We start from the raw sequence: 14,396 nt of genomic DNA, 5'->3' as shown, positions 1-14,396 counted from the left end.
GACCGCAAAGAGTTGGATACGACTGCATGACTAACACACACACACTAACCTGAAGATTGGAAGCTATACTAACCTGGAGATTGAAGAGAGATTTTTAAAGTCAAAGACATCTAAAGCTTTTCTCTGTGCTTTTTCCACCTCAAGCACTTAAGTTATCATGTCTGAGATCACAATGGGAATGATCAATGGTGTTTTTAAAAGAAAATATGTGTGTCCAGAAAGAAAGGTTACTATAGTAACTTAGTACTCAAGTTATTGAAGCTATAAACTCAGAAACTCAGTTTTTACGACTACTTAAATTCAGTTTGTAAATCTTGCTTCTTTTTTCCCCTAAGAAATAGCATAACTGTCCAAAAACAAACAAAAACCAAACAAACAAAACCCCTATTGGGCTTCCTAAATTTCCACTGGCCTTTCCTTATTTATCAGTGTCAGTGATAATCTTTGTAATTACATCTTCCATTCCTTCCACCACCCATTATTTACCTCAGAGTAGAGGCGTTTGCCTCAGGTAAACAGACAACAAATTTTGACTAAGATGCAAGTTCTCAGGAAATACAAGGAGCTTAGAAAGTGGATTGCATTAAATATTTACTTACTCTATGGACCTTCTTCTTTTTTCAGTTTGTCCTTCTTTACCAGAGTATAAAGCAGAAATCAGACACTTGTTTTTTCACTTATATTTACATAGACAGTACTTAAAATAAAACCCACCAGATGACAGTCTTACCATTCTGCTTTTATTTATTGTCTGGCTAATTTACAAAGACGCAGATATCTAGGGTAGGTTCTACCCCACCATATAAGCGATCCTGATGACACAGGTATCAAAATGTGCATGTTTATATAGTGCAGTGGTATGAAAAACATTTTCTTGAAAACATTTACAGTCCCTCACTATAAATAGGGAGAAATTAATTTCATCATGCCAGAAAATTCGGGGCACTTTAACAGTCATCACATTTCTGCTACTAAAATAACAAAATTGGTATTACAAGTTAAAATATAAAGGCCTAACAGTTTTTACAAATATGCAAATAATCTGCTACTTAGACATAAAAAGTCAATTTCTCTCAAATCACCAAGTAAGGCACCATTGGATTAAACATTTTTCTTGGTTTTTACTAAATAAAATGCATACCGAAATAAATACTGAACACTGAACTTTAATACTGTAATACATTTTCATATAAAATGACATGTAAATGTTAAAATACTGTATTGCATCTTGAATACATTTATCTGGAAATTTTATGGGAAAAAAACATACGTAACCTCTGGTTTCAGGAAAGGACATATTAATTTCTGTTCTCTGCTATAGTTAAAGATTTTAGCATAGAATTTACTCATTTGGACACAATTAGGTTTCTAAATTTCAAAGAAAGGGTATACATGTATTAATGGAATATTCACTTAAAAATACATTTAAAAACATCTCTATCCTGGATGAATAGCAACTCTGAGCTGTGACCCTGTTTCACACTTTAGGATGGTACCTGCAAAGTTGGAATATATAGAGAAACTGGCTATTCTTACTATCCCTTACAAAATTCAGACCCATTTGTTTGGAGTCAGACTTTTCTCTGCCGTATTTGCTAGGAGAGTTCAACTCCATCTTTTCTGAAGTGGGTCAACACGCTTTTATCATAGGGATTTTTACCAACTATTGATATCTGATCAGAGAATTCAAAATAAAATGATGCCATATTATCAAAATATTAGAGATTAAAAGCTTTTTTCTGAAAATACTTTACCAAGTTTGTTACACCTTGATTTTTGTTATTCCTTGATTTTCTTTGGGGAAAGGGCCCCAAGTGAATGTATGAAAGACAAACGGAATGGCAGAGGAGAAGTGGGGAAAAACCCAAGTTTTCTAATGTATTAATAAGCCCAGGACTTTGGCAAGGAAAGTTATAAAAATACAATATACTCAAATGGGCAACTTCATAATTTATTAGACATCCCATTTATTAGAATTCTAAGTTCTTTTGATTTTATAAAAATGAAACAATTATTCTATAAATATGAATGCTTCTTTCAAATTTTTCTTTGGATTGATTTCTTGTTAGCATCTCCTAGGAATACATGAACAATACACTGAAACCATGATACAAAGTTTAGGTAGATATACATATACATATATAGCTGTGAACTTTTAAAAAATAAGTAATGGTAATTTTAAACATAATCAACTATATAAAACATCTAAATGGAAATAATTTTTTCCAAGTCTATAGCTAGATTTAAAAGTCCCAGTAAAGTTTTGTAAACAAAATCATACAAAAAAGGCAAGGCTGGCTCATCCCTATGGTCCTCTGGGGGATCTTTATTTGCATAGATCCAAGGCAAATGATTCTCCCAGATAGATTCAAAACAAGTTCCCTCCAATTTCCAGCAGCAATCTCTTTCTCTCAACCCCATAAGCATCAGATTTCGAATTTTAGAGTTTTGCCCATCAATTAAAATCTGTTCCCTTCTTCCACACTTCTGATTTGCTACCTTCCCCTGACTTTCCCCCACAGCTATGGAACCTATGAGCCTCCTGCCCTAAGAAACAAGTTGGGCTGGAGAGGAGTGAAGCCACTTGAAATGCACAAGGCAGGAGGCCAATCAACAGGTGAGCTCAAGGAAGCTGGTTCTCAGCTAGAGAGCCCTAACTGGCTTTCAGTTTCTTTTCAATGGCTTTTATTCCACATGACTGTAAACCCTTTTAGATCAATTTCTGACCTTGGTACTGTGACGCAACACTTGTATACATATTTCTAGGGAAGAGGGAAAATAAGGGAGCAAAATCTAAGGAAAACGATTTGCCAAACAAGGGTCCTAACTTTATTTTTAGCTACCTCTTGAATTGCTATAGCTCATCTGGCCTTTTCTGTTTTTGAAACAAGAGGTGTTTGCACCAGGCTCCATCTTACAGATCTGCACTGTCTAACATGGTAGCCACCAACCATGTGTGGCTACTGAGCACTTGAAATGTGACACATCCAAATGGAGATGTGTTTCAAGTGTAAAGTACACACTGGAGTTTGAAGACTTAGTACCAAAAAATATATATATATAAAATATTTCATTAAAATTGTTATACTGACTGCAAGTTGAAATGATATTTTGGATATTAGGGTTAAATAAAATATATTAAAATTAATTTCACCTATTTTCCTGTTTTATGTTGCTACTAGAAATTTTAAAACTGTATATCTGGTTCACATTATATTTCTATTGAACAGCTCTGTCCCAGGGCTTACCTCAGACTGCCCAAGACTGGACATCTTGTAACTGCAAATATTTTATGTGAGCAACTTGTTTAGGTGGTCTGTGGTTCACAGAAACAGACAGGAGGCCAAACATGCAAAAAAGGCATGGAAACAAACAACTCTCAGGGACCTTAATATTGTGGTTTATAGCAAAAAAGCAGTGAACGTTTGAATTTGGTTGGTTGAAAGCTGGGACACAATTTCATCGCTGCCTACTTGTCACAAAAGCGTGTTGATCCCCAAAGCAGCCAACAGGCTGTAGCTGAAGCAAGCAATAGCTTTAAGGATATACACAATATAAAAAGCGAGGTGCATACCTTTACTGCATACGCACCCTACACACACACATTTCCACATCACCTCGCTTCTTCCCTATTGCCACTAGGAAAGGAACAAGGGAGGACAGAGGAGGAGGGTGCGTGACTTGGACAGCAATGACAGAAGGAGCTCTGGGGCTTGAGTGCAGAAGAGCAGGCGAGGATCACCTCGGGATGGGAGGCAGGGGTGGAGCACCCCTCTCTCTTCGGTTAGATCCACCTTGATGAAAAATTAGACAAAATACAAACTTTGGTTAGGAAACTTATGTTGGCACTGTAAAACTCAAGAATGGCTGCAAAAGTACCCACTATCCACTGCTTACCCATGATCAAGGCTGTAAACAACGAGCGCACATGCGTGAGAAATGAAAGGGAGAAGCGGGTAAGGACCTGGACAAATTTTACTAGAGAAGGAGGACCTGCCACTAAACTTGTGGGAAGTTAAAGTTCTTTAAAAATTACTTTTTTTTTCCTCATCACAAACTTAGTATATGTAATTATACATATATATATTATAGATTGAGAAAATATGGATGAGAAAAACAAAACAAAAATTCATTAATGCTTGTACCACCTGGAGAGAACCTATAATGTTATGTGTATATCTGTTCTTTTTCCTTCCAAAAGCAGGATCATTTGAACATTTTTCAGTCATTCTTTATAAATACAATTATTAATGACATATTGCATTTTATTATAGAAGTATACTATAGTTAATCTAATCAGTTCCCTTTTGTTGGACATTCAGTTATCTTCTCCATTTCTAAATACTGCTTTTTTGATAGCAGCCGTCCTAATGAATGTAAAGTGTATTTCACTGTACTTTGATTTGTGTTTTCTTAACGGTTAGTGGTGGGATGACGCCACGATGGTGGAGTAGACAGACGTGTGCTCATCTTCTCCTGCCAAGAGCTCCAAAATTACAACTCGCTGCTGAATAACCACTGACAGGAGAATGTTGGATCCCCCCCAAAAAAGTTACTTCAGTATTCTTGCCATGATAACCCCATGAACAGTATGAAAAGGCAAAAAGATAGGACACTGAAAGATGAACTCCCCAGGTCTGTAGGTGCCCGATATGCTACTGGAGATCAGTGGAGAAATAACTCCAGAAAGAATGAAGGGATGGAGCCAAAGCAAAAGCAACACCCAGCTGTGGATGTGATTGATGATGGAAATACAGTCCGATGCTGTCAAGAGCAATATTGCATAGGAACGTGGAATGTTAGGTCCATGAATCAAGGTAAATTGGAAATGGTCAAACAAGAGATGGCAAGAGTGAACGTCAACATTTTAGGAATCAGTGAACTAAAATGGACTGGAATGGGTGAATTTAACTCAGGTGACCATTATATCTACTACTGTGGGCAAGAATCCCTTAGAAGAAATGGAATAGCCATCATAGTCAACAAGAGAGTCTGAAATGCAGTATTTGGATGCAATCTCAAATATGACAGAATGATCTCTGTTCATTTCCAAGGCAAACCATTCAATATCACAGTAATCCAAGTCTATACTCCAACCAGTAATGCTGAAGAAGCTGAAGTTGAACAGCTCTACGAAGACATACAAGATTTTCTAGAATTCACAGCTCTATGAAGACCTACAAGACTTTCTAGAATTAACACCCAAAAAAGATGTCCTTTTCATTATAGGGGACTAGAATGCAAAAGTAGGAAGTCAAGAGATACCTGGAGTAACAGGCAAATTTGTCCTTGGAGTATAAAACGAAGCAGGGCAAAGACTAATAGAGTTTTGCCAAGAGAATGCACTGGTCATAGCAAACACCCTCTTTCAACAACACAAGAGAAGACTCTACACATGGACATCACCAGATGGTCAATACTGAAATCAGACTGATTATATTCTTTGCAGCAAAAGATGGAGAAGCTCTATACAGTCAGCAGAAACAAGACCGGGACCTGACTGTGGCTCAGATTATGAACTCCTTATTGCCAAATTCAGACTTAAATTGAAGAAAGTAGGGAAAACCACTAGACCATTCAGTTATGACCTAAATCAAATCCCTTACAATTATACAGTGGAAGTGACAAATAGATTCAAGAGATTAGATATGATAGAATGCCTGAAGAACTATGGATGAGGTTCGTGACGTTGTACAGAAGGCAGTGATCAAGACCATCACCAAGAAAAAGAAATGCAAAAAGGCAAAAGGTTGTTTGAGGAGGCCTTACAAATAGCTGAGAAAAGAAGAGCAAAAGGCAAAGGAGAAAAGGAACAATATACCCATCTGAATGCAAAGTTCCAAAGAATAGCAAGGAGAGATAGGAAAGTCTTCATAAGTAAGCAATGCAAAGAAATAGAGGAAAAACTATAGAATGGGAAAGACTAGAGAGCTCTTCAAGAAAATTAGAGATACCAAGGGAACATTTCATGCAAAGATGGGCTCAATAAAGGACAGAAATGGTATGGACCTAACAGAAGCAGAGGATATTAACAAGACATGGCAAGAATACACAGAAGAACTGTACAAAAAAGATCTTCATGACCCAGATAACCATGATGGTGTGATCACTCATCTATAGCCAGACATCCTGGTATGTGAAGTCAAGTGGGCCTTAGGAAGCATCACTGTGAACAAAGCTAGTGGAGGTGATGGAATTCCAGTTGAGCTATTTCAAATCCTAAAAGATGATGCTGTGAAAGTGCTGCATTCAATATGCCAGCAAATTTGGAATACTCAGTAGTGACCACAGGACTGGAAAAGGTCAGTTTTCATTCCAATCCCAAAGAAAGGCAATGCCAAAGAATGCTCAAATGCGCAAATGCACTCATTTCACATGCTAGTAAAGTAATGCTCAAAATTCTCCAAGCCAGGCTTCAGCAATATACGAACTGTGAACTTCCAGATGTTCAAGCTGGATTTTTTTTTTTTTTTCAAGCTGGATTTAGATGTTCAACCAGAGATCAAATTTCCAACAGCCACTGGATCATAGAATAAGCAAGAGAGTTCCAGAAAAACATCTATTTCTGCTTAATTGACTATGCCTAAGCCTTTGACTGTGTGGATCATAACAACTCTGGAAAATTCTGAAAGAGATGGGAATACCTGACTACCTGACCTGCATCCTGGGAAATCTGTGTGCAGGTCAAGAAGCAACAGTTAGAACTGGACATGGAATAACAGACTGGTTCCAAATTGGGAAAGGAGTATGTCAAAGCTGTATATAGTTATCCTGCTTATTTAACTTATATGCAGAATACATCATGAGAAATGCTGGGTTGGATGAAGCACAGGCTGGAATCAAGAGTGCCGGGAGAAATATCAATAACCGCAGATACGCAGATGACACCACCTTTATGGCAGAAAATGAAGAACTAAGAGCCTCTTGATGAATGTGAAAGAGGAGAGTGAAAAAGTTGGCGTAAAACTCAACATTCAGAAAAGTAAGATCATGGCATCTGGTCCTATCACTTCATGGCAAATAGATGGGGAAATCACAGAAACAGTGAGAGACTTTATTTTGGGGGGCTCCAAAGTCACTGCAGATGGTAACTGCAGCCATGAAATTAAAAGATGTTTGCTCCTTGGAAGAAAAGCTATGACCAACCTATATAGCAAATAAAAAAGCAGAGATATTACTTTGCCAACAAAGGTCTGTCTAGTCAAAGCTATGATTTTTCCAGTAGTCATGTATGGATGTGAGAGTTGGACTATAAAGAAAGCTGACCACCGAAGAATTGATGCTTTGAACTGTGGTGTTGGAGAAGACTCTTGAGAGTCCCTTGGACTGCAAGGAGATCAAATCAATCAATCCTAAAGGAAATCAGTCCTGAATATTTATTGGAAGGACTGATGTTAAAGCTGGAACTCCAATAGTTTGGCCACCTGATGCGAAGAATTGACTCACTGGAAAAGACCCTGATGCTGGGAAAGATTGAAGTCAGGAGGAGAAGGGGACGACAGAGGATGAGATGGTTGGTTGGCATCACTGACTCTATGGACATGAGTTTGGGTAAGCTCCGGGAGTTGGTGATGGACAGGGAAGCCTGGCATGCTGCAGTCCATGGGGTCACAAAGAGTCGGACGCAACTGAGAGACTGAACTGAACTGAATGATTAGTGATGTTGAACATCTTTTCATGTGCTTATTAGCAATCTGTATATCTTCTTTCAAGAAATATCTATTCAAATATTCAACTCATTTTAAAAATTGGGGTTTGTTGTTGAGGTGTAGGAATTCTTTATATATTCTAGACATTAATCTTTTATCAGTATATGATTTGCAAATATTTTATCTAATTTCATGGGTTGTCTCTTCTCTGTCTTGATGGTGTTGTTTTATTTATTTATTTATTTATTGATGGTGTTGTTTTAAAAACTATGCATATCTGTGGCCTATTAGCACACCATAACTTGGTTTAAAATCCATTCAGAACTAAAAAGTTCATTTGTCCCATGCACATTTTTGAGGATCTTACAGGTGTCAGGCATATAGCCAGGTGCTCAGATGCTGTGAGAAGGTCAATCAGGGACTCGTGTCAACTAGGTAGGTCTGCTGCGGCCACTGTTTTTAGACTCAGGTGGGCTGGCACTGACAGATTCCTCAGCAGGCAGCTATTTTTCTGACAGAAACCAAAATAGCCCACTGAGGGATTTCTGAGTTAGGACAAATCTCTGACCAAGGGGAGGAGTTACAGGAAAACACTGGCAGTCCATTACCTCACCTCTTCCTCTTTCTATCCCAATCAGGTCTTTTTTTTGGGCAGGGACCTGAAGAAAGACTGCCTAGATGTAAGCCAGCCATCTGTCACGAAGCCCTGACCATCAATTGAAAACACCACAAATGGTTAGCACATCGAGGGCTGGCCTTGTGCAGAGCTGCAAGTAGGTTGTGCTATTTAGGGCTGTCTGGGTGCCCTACCAGGGCAGCTCTGCTTGGAGGCAGAGGCAGGTTCAGGAGCAGGGTAAAACCACTCCACGGCACTTTGTGTTAGAGATATGATCAGTTATATTATAAAATATTAAACATGCTTAATGCTAGAAATATTAAAGGTACAAGAACATTTTTTTGAAAAATTGGTGAAATTAATTCACCAGTTTAAGACATATTTTTAAATGCCTGCTGTATTTCAAGCTCTGTGCCACTTGCGGAAGATGCAGTAGTGAGCAGGGACATAGTTCCAGTCCTCAAGTTGCAGATAGTCATGAAGACAGGAGGCTGGGGGAAGGAATGTGTTCAGCTATTAAATTAAAAATCTAGAGGGGCTGGAGAGGATGGTTCTGTTACTGACTTAAATATATAAATAGCACAGATAAGGTGGGGTGAGGAGAGAGCAAACTCAATATTTGTCACACGTGAAGACTTTTTTGCCAAAAATTTCAATCACCAACTCCTGCATGATAATTTGATTACAGTTATGCCTCTTTTATTAGGCATTATCTAGAATTCAGTATTCCACATTACTTTTTATAGGACTTAAACTGGTCTTTTCAGTAAAATATTCTGTTTACTTTTGGCATTTTTTCTTAGGGAAAATTTTCTAATTCTTTGAGTTCTTCAACAGAGGCACAAGACAGAATTTGTCCATTTTTAATAACCCACTAGACGTATCTAGCGGGGAAGGCAATGGCACCCCACTCCAGTACTCTTGCCTGGAAAATCCCATGGATGAAGAAGCCTGGTAGGCTGCAGTCCATGGGGTTGCTGAGAGTCGGACACAACTGAGAGACTTCACTTTCACTTTTCACTTTCATGCATTGGAGAAGGAAATGGCAACCCACTCCAGTGTTCTTGCCTGGAGAATCCCAGGGACGGGGGAGCCTGGTGGGCTGCCATCTATGGGGTCACACAGAGTCGGACATGACTGAAGCAACTTAGCAGCAGCAGCAGCAGCAGCAGCAGCAGCAGCAGCAGCAGCAGACATATCTGGTGTTGTCTGGTGATACCTAGCACAGCTCTGTCCCTAGCTCCTCCTTTGACCCAAGACTGCCACCTATCATCTCCCCAAAGTCAGTGATTTTGCTTCTAACCAACCTTGACTTCAGCTGATACTAATCTGCTCTAAGGCTGGGAACCAACCAAACCAAAATTAAGAACTATGTATTAAGAAAGAGTCAGTAGGCTCAGAGTATGTGAAGGAGTTCTGCTGGACAGTAAGCACAAGGCTAGGGATACATGACAGCTGTTTGACATGCTCACACACTTTTTCTCCACACATTTGTGGCTTGGGAGTTTGGTTCTGAAGTTAACATTGTTATAAGACAGAGCCCCATCAAAGATATATGTATATTTCATGCTAATTCTTCCTTAGCGGTATACATTTTTTGTTAAAAAAAATCTAAATGTCCAATAATGGTAAACTAAATTATTATATGCTGAGTTAATGGAATCCTGTAAAATAAAAACCACAGGATAAAATAGGGAAGTATTTACTTAGCTGCTACTAAGTCACTTCAGTTGTGTCCGACTCTGTGCAACTCCATAGACGGCAGCCCACCAGGCTCCCCCGTCCCTGGGATTCTCCAGGCAAGAACACTGGAGTGGGTTGCCATTTCCTTCTCCAATGCAGGAAAGTGAAAAATGAAAGTGAAGTCGCTCAGTCGTATCCGACTCTTAGCAACCCCATGGACTGCAGCCTACCAGGCTCCTCCATCCATGGGATTTTCCAGGCAAGAGTACTGGAGTGGGGTGCCATTGCTTCCATCACTCAAAACCCATATTCTATAATATAATCAGAATTAGATAGATAAAAATTAAAGAGAACCTGGTAAAATGAAAATATCTGTTATGTACAGAGATTATAGGCATACTTAAAATTTTCATGTAATACTCTGTAAATTTATATTTAAAAGATTAAAATAGTTACAGTGAGTTTTTTAAATAACTAACGAGACATTCTGCCAGTCTCAAAACTAGTAGGAATAGAAGAGATTCTAATTGTGCCATATTTAGGAAGATCAAAATGGGGAAAGATTGTCCAAATAAGCAAAATAATAAAATTTAACCTACTGGCAAACTAAAGGTATTTTGAACTTATAATGACACATTAAAATAATCACTTCTCATATGCATTCTGGATGTCTCCATTTTCCTCAGTGAATGTAGAAAAGTTTACTAGAATTTAAATGGTTCCAAATCCAGGAGTAATTTCTCTGAAATCTCCCCACTTCAGACCAGAGACCTGGATTTCCTACACAATCCTCAGTTGCGTATGACCCAGGCTACTCAAGTATGAAGCCATCTAAAAGCCCTTGTAGAAATACTCACTCCGGCTTTCATTTCTCGCCAGTTTACTGGGATAACTTTTGGTTGTTGGTACATATGGCTCTGGAGGTGGCAAATCAGAAATCGGATGGAAGTAGAATCTGCTTTCCCACTCATCTGAGGGAGAGAAACAAACAGTATCTTCAGTAACAGACAATCTGCTCTGAAGACTAATATAATGAAAGACACAGAATGAAATAGAACAGCAGAGATCACATCTGGTTTTACATCTAGAAGTTTAGAGAAAACCCCAAAATGCTACCAATGTCACTGATTACCACAGTGATAAAATGTACTGGTCTGCAAATCAAACCAAAGACAGATCCAAGTGACTTTAACTAGAGTGACTAGGACTCAGCCAGTTCCTCTCAGGAGATGGGGGCTGGGGTTTGGGATACTTTTCTTAATTATTCCTCCACCAGTGGAAGCAGTAACTGATAACAATGGTAGGGATAAGCCGCTCAATACCTGCAGGCCATTAGGCCTCAAACCCACAGCAAACTGTTCAGAAAGGTAGGTAATAAGAAAGCAAGCTACAAAAATGGTTCTTTTCAGAATTCTAGAATCTTTGGAAAGTTAACCAAAATGAGACTCAGACAAGGAACAGAGAATAATGATCTGCCTTTTTGCAAGAAAAAGGTGATTACTGTTTTTCATTTGAAATCATAGTGGGCCCTAGAATGCTTAGATTAGTGCTGTGCAATGTGGTAACAATGGAGGTCACACAAACAAGAAATGTTCATGCAAACATACAAACACACCTGCCACTCAACTGCTGCCCCATTATAGCTTCCCAGGAGCTGGGACCACATCTTACCTTCACATGGAGAATCTTGGAAGCCATTTCTAATTGATGTTGATGGTGGAGGTGGGGGAGGTGCCCCAGTGCCAGGCCTTTCGGGAGGAAGAGGAGGCCGGGGCCCACTTCTGGGACTAGAATCTATTCCACTCCTGGACGGCAACTGAGGGGTGGCAGGCAGGGCCCGAGATGTGCTGCCATTTCTGTTCATTGGAGGAGGTGGTGGGAGAGGGCCTGGAGCCAAAGAAAAATGACATTTAGTGCTATACCTTACATACTATGTTACTATTATCATCAACATGCAGTTACTGAGTGCCTGCTGGATACATGCCCCTTTACTTGAGAAAATAGAGAAATGGTGGAGACTTCCTAGGAGCTTCAGCCAAGAAATGAGGCACATATAAACACAAAAATGCACAAATGTACACACATGTGGAACAAATGCACACTGACGGCTAACTGGCTATTTGGCTTTGAGTCAGTATTGAGATTGGAGATGATGTAGTTGAGAACAGGTAGTCATTTGTTTATACTGACAACTGTGTACTTTAAAAACATTTAAAATTCCTTATAAACAGCTATTGAACTAGTTTCTGTGACATACTACTTATTAAGTAAATGTTTTAAAAACAAGATAGTTATGAACTTATTTTAGGTCTCCAGAGGAATTAACTTTTTAAATGCAGAGTATTATTGCTAATTATACAAGCATGTTTCTGTGATGCTTATGATCTATTTCCAGACAGAAGAGGGATCAGGAAACCAAATATCAGTCATCCTGAGATGAGCAGGAGTTCCTTCTCGGTTCTTCCTCTTAATCTGGGGAGGCAGATTAACACAGTGAGTGACAGTCAGCTAATCAATGTGCATGGTTATCAATGCTACTGCAGGACACTGACCCCACACAGGCTGATTATCCTATGGAACTTGATTTCCTGTCTACAAAAGAGCACCTTTCTCACTGCACTGTTGCCAGAAATAGTCAAAACGCATATAAAAGGAACTTGAGCATTTCTCATGCAAATCAAAATGGCCTTAGTAGTTATGCCTGATTTTCAGCACTGTGTTCCACTAGCATGATGCTGACATTTTATGTAAACACAACATCTTATGGTGCTATAAGTATAAATATCTTTTGTTAACTACAGAGTCAAAATCCAACTAGAGGACCTTATACTGAATGACCCACCCATGGAAGATATTCCTGCCTGGAAGTCTTGGCTCAGATCCTTAATGGAGGTGGGAGGCACACCCAGCCCTGGTTCATCTCAAGGAGTCTTCAGTGCCCCACCTGGCAGGGTTTATTTATTGCCCCATCTGCTTCTCAAAGCTGGAGTCCCAGTCAGTATAAACAGATTCATTGTGGGAAGAAGTGGCTCATATGCTGTGGGTTTAAAAGCAGTGGTAGTACTACCTCATACTGTCACTACGTGCAAACTAGACTTCCAATACTATGGGGCCTGGTACTGCGCAACCTCAGCAACCCCAGTATCTCTCTTTAAAAGTAACTGTTCATGTTCCTAACTGCCCAACCTTTTAGCCCCTAGCTACAAACCTAGGCGAGCATAACAGAAAAGAAAACAGATTTCTATTTCCTGTTGGCAGCATAATAAAAATGATCACTGACTCTTGGGAGTTCCTTGGACTGCAAGGAGATCCAACCAGTCCATCCTAAAGGAAATCAGTCCTGAATATTCATTGGAAGACTGATGCTGAAGCCGCAACTCCAATACTTTGGCCACCTGAGGTGAAGAACTGACTCATCTGAAAAGACCCTGATGCTGGGAAAGACTGAAGGCAGGAGGAGAAGGGGACGTCAGAGGACGAGACGGTTGGATGGCATCACTGACTCAATGGACATGAGTTTGAATAAACTCCAGGAGTTGGAGATGGACAGGAAGGCTTGATGTGCTGCAGTCGATGGGGTCGCAAAGAGTCAGACAAGACTGAGCAACTGAACTGAACTACATGCAGGGAAATAAGAAAACTACTCTATACATTTGTCTCATTTAATTCTGATGATAACCCTGAGGAGTGTCAGGATAGCAGGCAAGGCCTCAGAGATACTGGAAGATTAAAGACCTCAAGTCAGGAGGCTAGTGAGTGGAAGAATAGGATATGACTCCATTCTGTCAAATTCTAAAGCACTCCCTTAACAATGAAGCCAAACCTCCTCTGACAATATAGATGGCCCTTGACGACTTCTCATAGGTTCCCCGTGGAAACGTAAATTGGTGGGAATTTTTAGAGGCCTATTTGGCAATACCTATGAAATCCATAGTTTGCTACGCGTATCCATTGTCCTAGAAATTCCATTCCTAGAAATTTTTCCAAAAGAAATACACAGAGGTGTGCACACATATTTAGCTCTAAGAATGTATCCCTGCATTATCTGCAATAGCAAAACTCTAGAGATGGCCTGTATGATCACATGACTAATAAATAAGCCAAGGTACTCATGTGGGATTTAATATTATGCAGCCATTAAAAGTCAGGTTGTAAAAGAACAGTTAATAATATCAAGAAAATGTTAGTGAGATATTGTTAAAGAAAATTAGCCAACAATGTATGTAGTGTGATACTGATTTTGCAAACTTTTATATACATGCATTTAAAAAAGACAGGGTATCTAAAAAATGTTACATCTAAATGTTGGTGATGGCAGAATTATAGATGATTTTTATTTCCTTTTATTCTTTTATGCATTTCTATAATAAATAGGTATGACTTATGTAATTGAAAGAAACAACAAATATATATCACTGCCTATCCTACTTTGGGGAATATTTAATCTG

At 39.1% G+C, this 14,396-nt stretch overlaps 1 protein-coding gene across 4 annotated transcripts in view; it reads right to left on the bottom strand.

The window, feature by feature from the left end:
* Window positions 1-718: 718 nt before the first annotated feature.
* Window positions 719-14,396, bottom strand: part of WIPF1 (WAS/WASL interacting protein family member 1) — a 111,299-nt gene continuing 97,621 nt past the window's right edge. For all 4 annotated transcript variants that reach the window (XM_069577149.1, XM_069577148.1, XM_069577150.1 and 1 more), the window contains exons 6-9: window positions 11,620-11,835; window positions 10,806-10,919; window positions 3,743-3,794; window positions 719-3,316 (exon numbers count right to left, since the gene is read on the bottom strand). In XM_069577149.1, the coding sequence (XP_069433250.1) occupies window positions 3,250-3,316; window positions 3,743-3,794; window positions 10,806-10,919; window positions 11,620-11,835 (449 nt within the window). In that variant the 3' untranslated portion in view covers window positions 719-3,249. The remainder of the gene's footprint in view (window positions 3,317-3,742; window positions 3,795-10,805; window positions 10,920-11,619; window positions 11,836-14,396) is intronic.

Source organism: Ovis canadensis, chromosome 2 (assembly GCF_042477335.2).
Source record: "Ovis canadensis isolate MfBH-ARS-UI-01 breed Bighorn chromosome 2, ARS-UI_OviCan_v2, whole genome shotgun sequence".
NCBI classification, from domain to species: domain Eukaryota; kingdom Metazoa; phylum Chordata; class Mammalia; order Artiodactyla; family Bovidae; genus Ovis; species Ovis canadensis.
The sequence above is the reverse complement of the archived record's forward strand: the minus strand, read 5'-3'. Positions and strand labels throughout refer to the sequence as shown.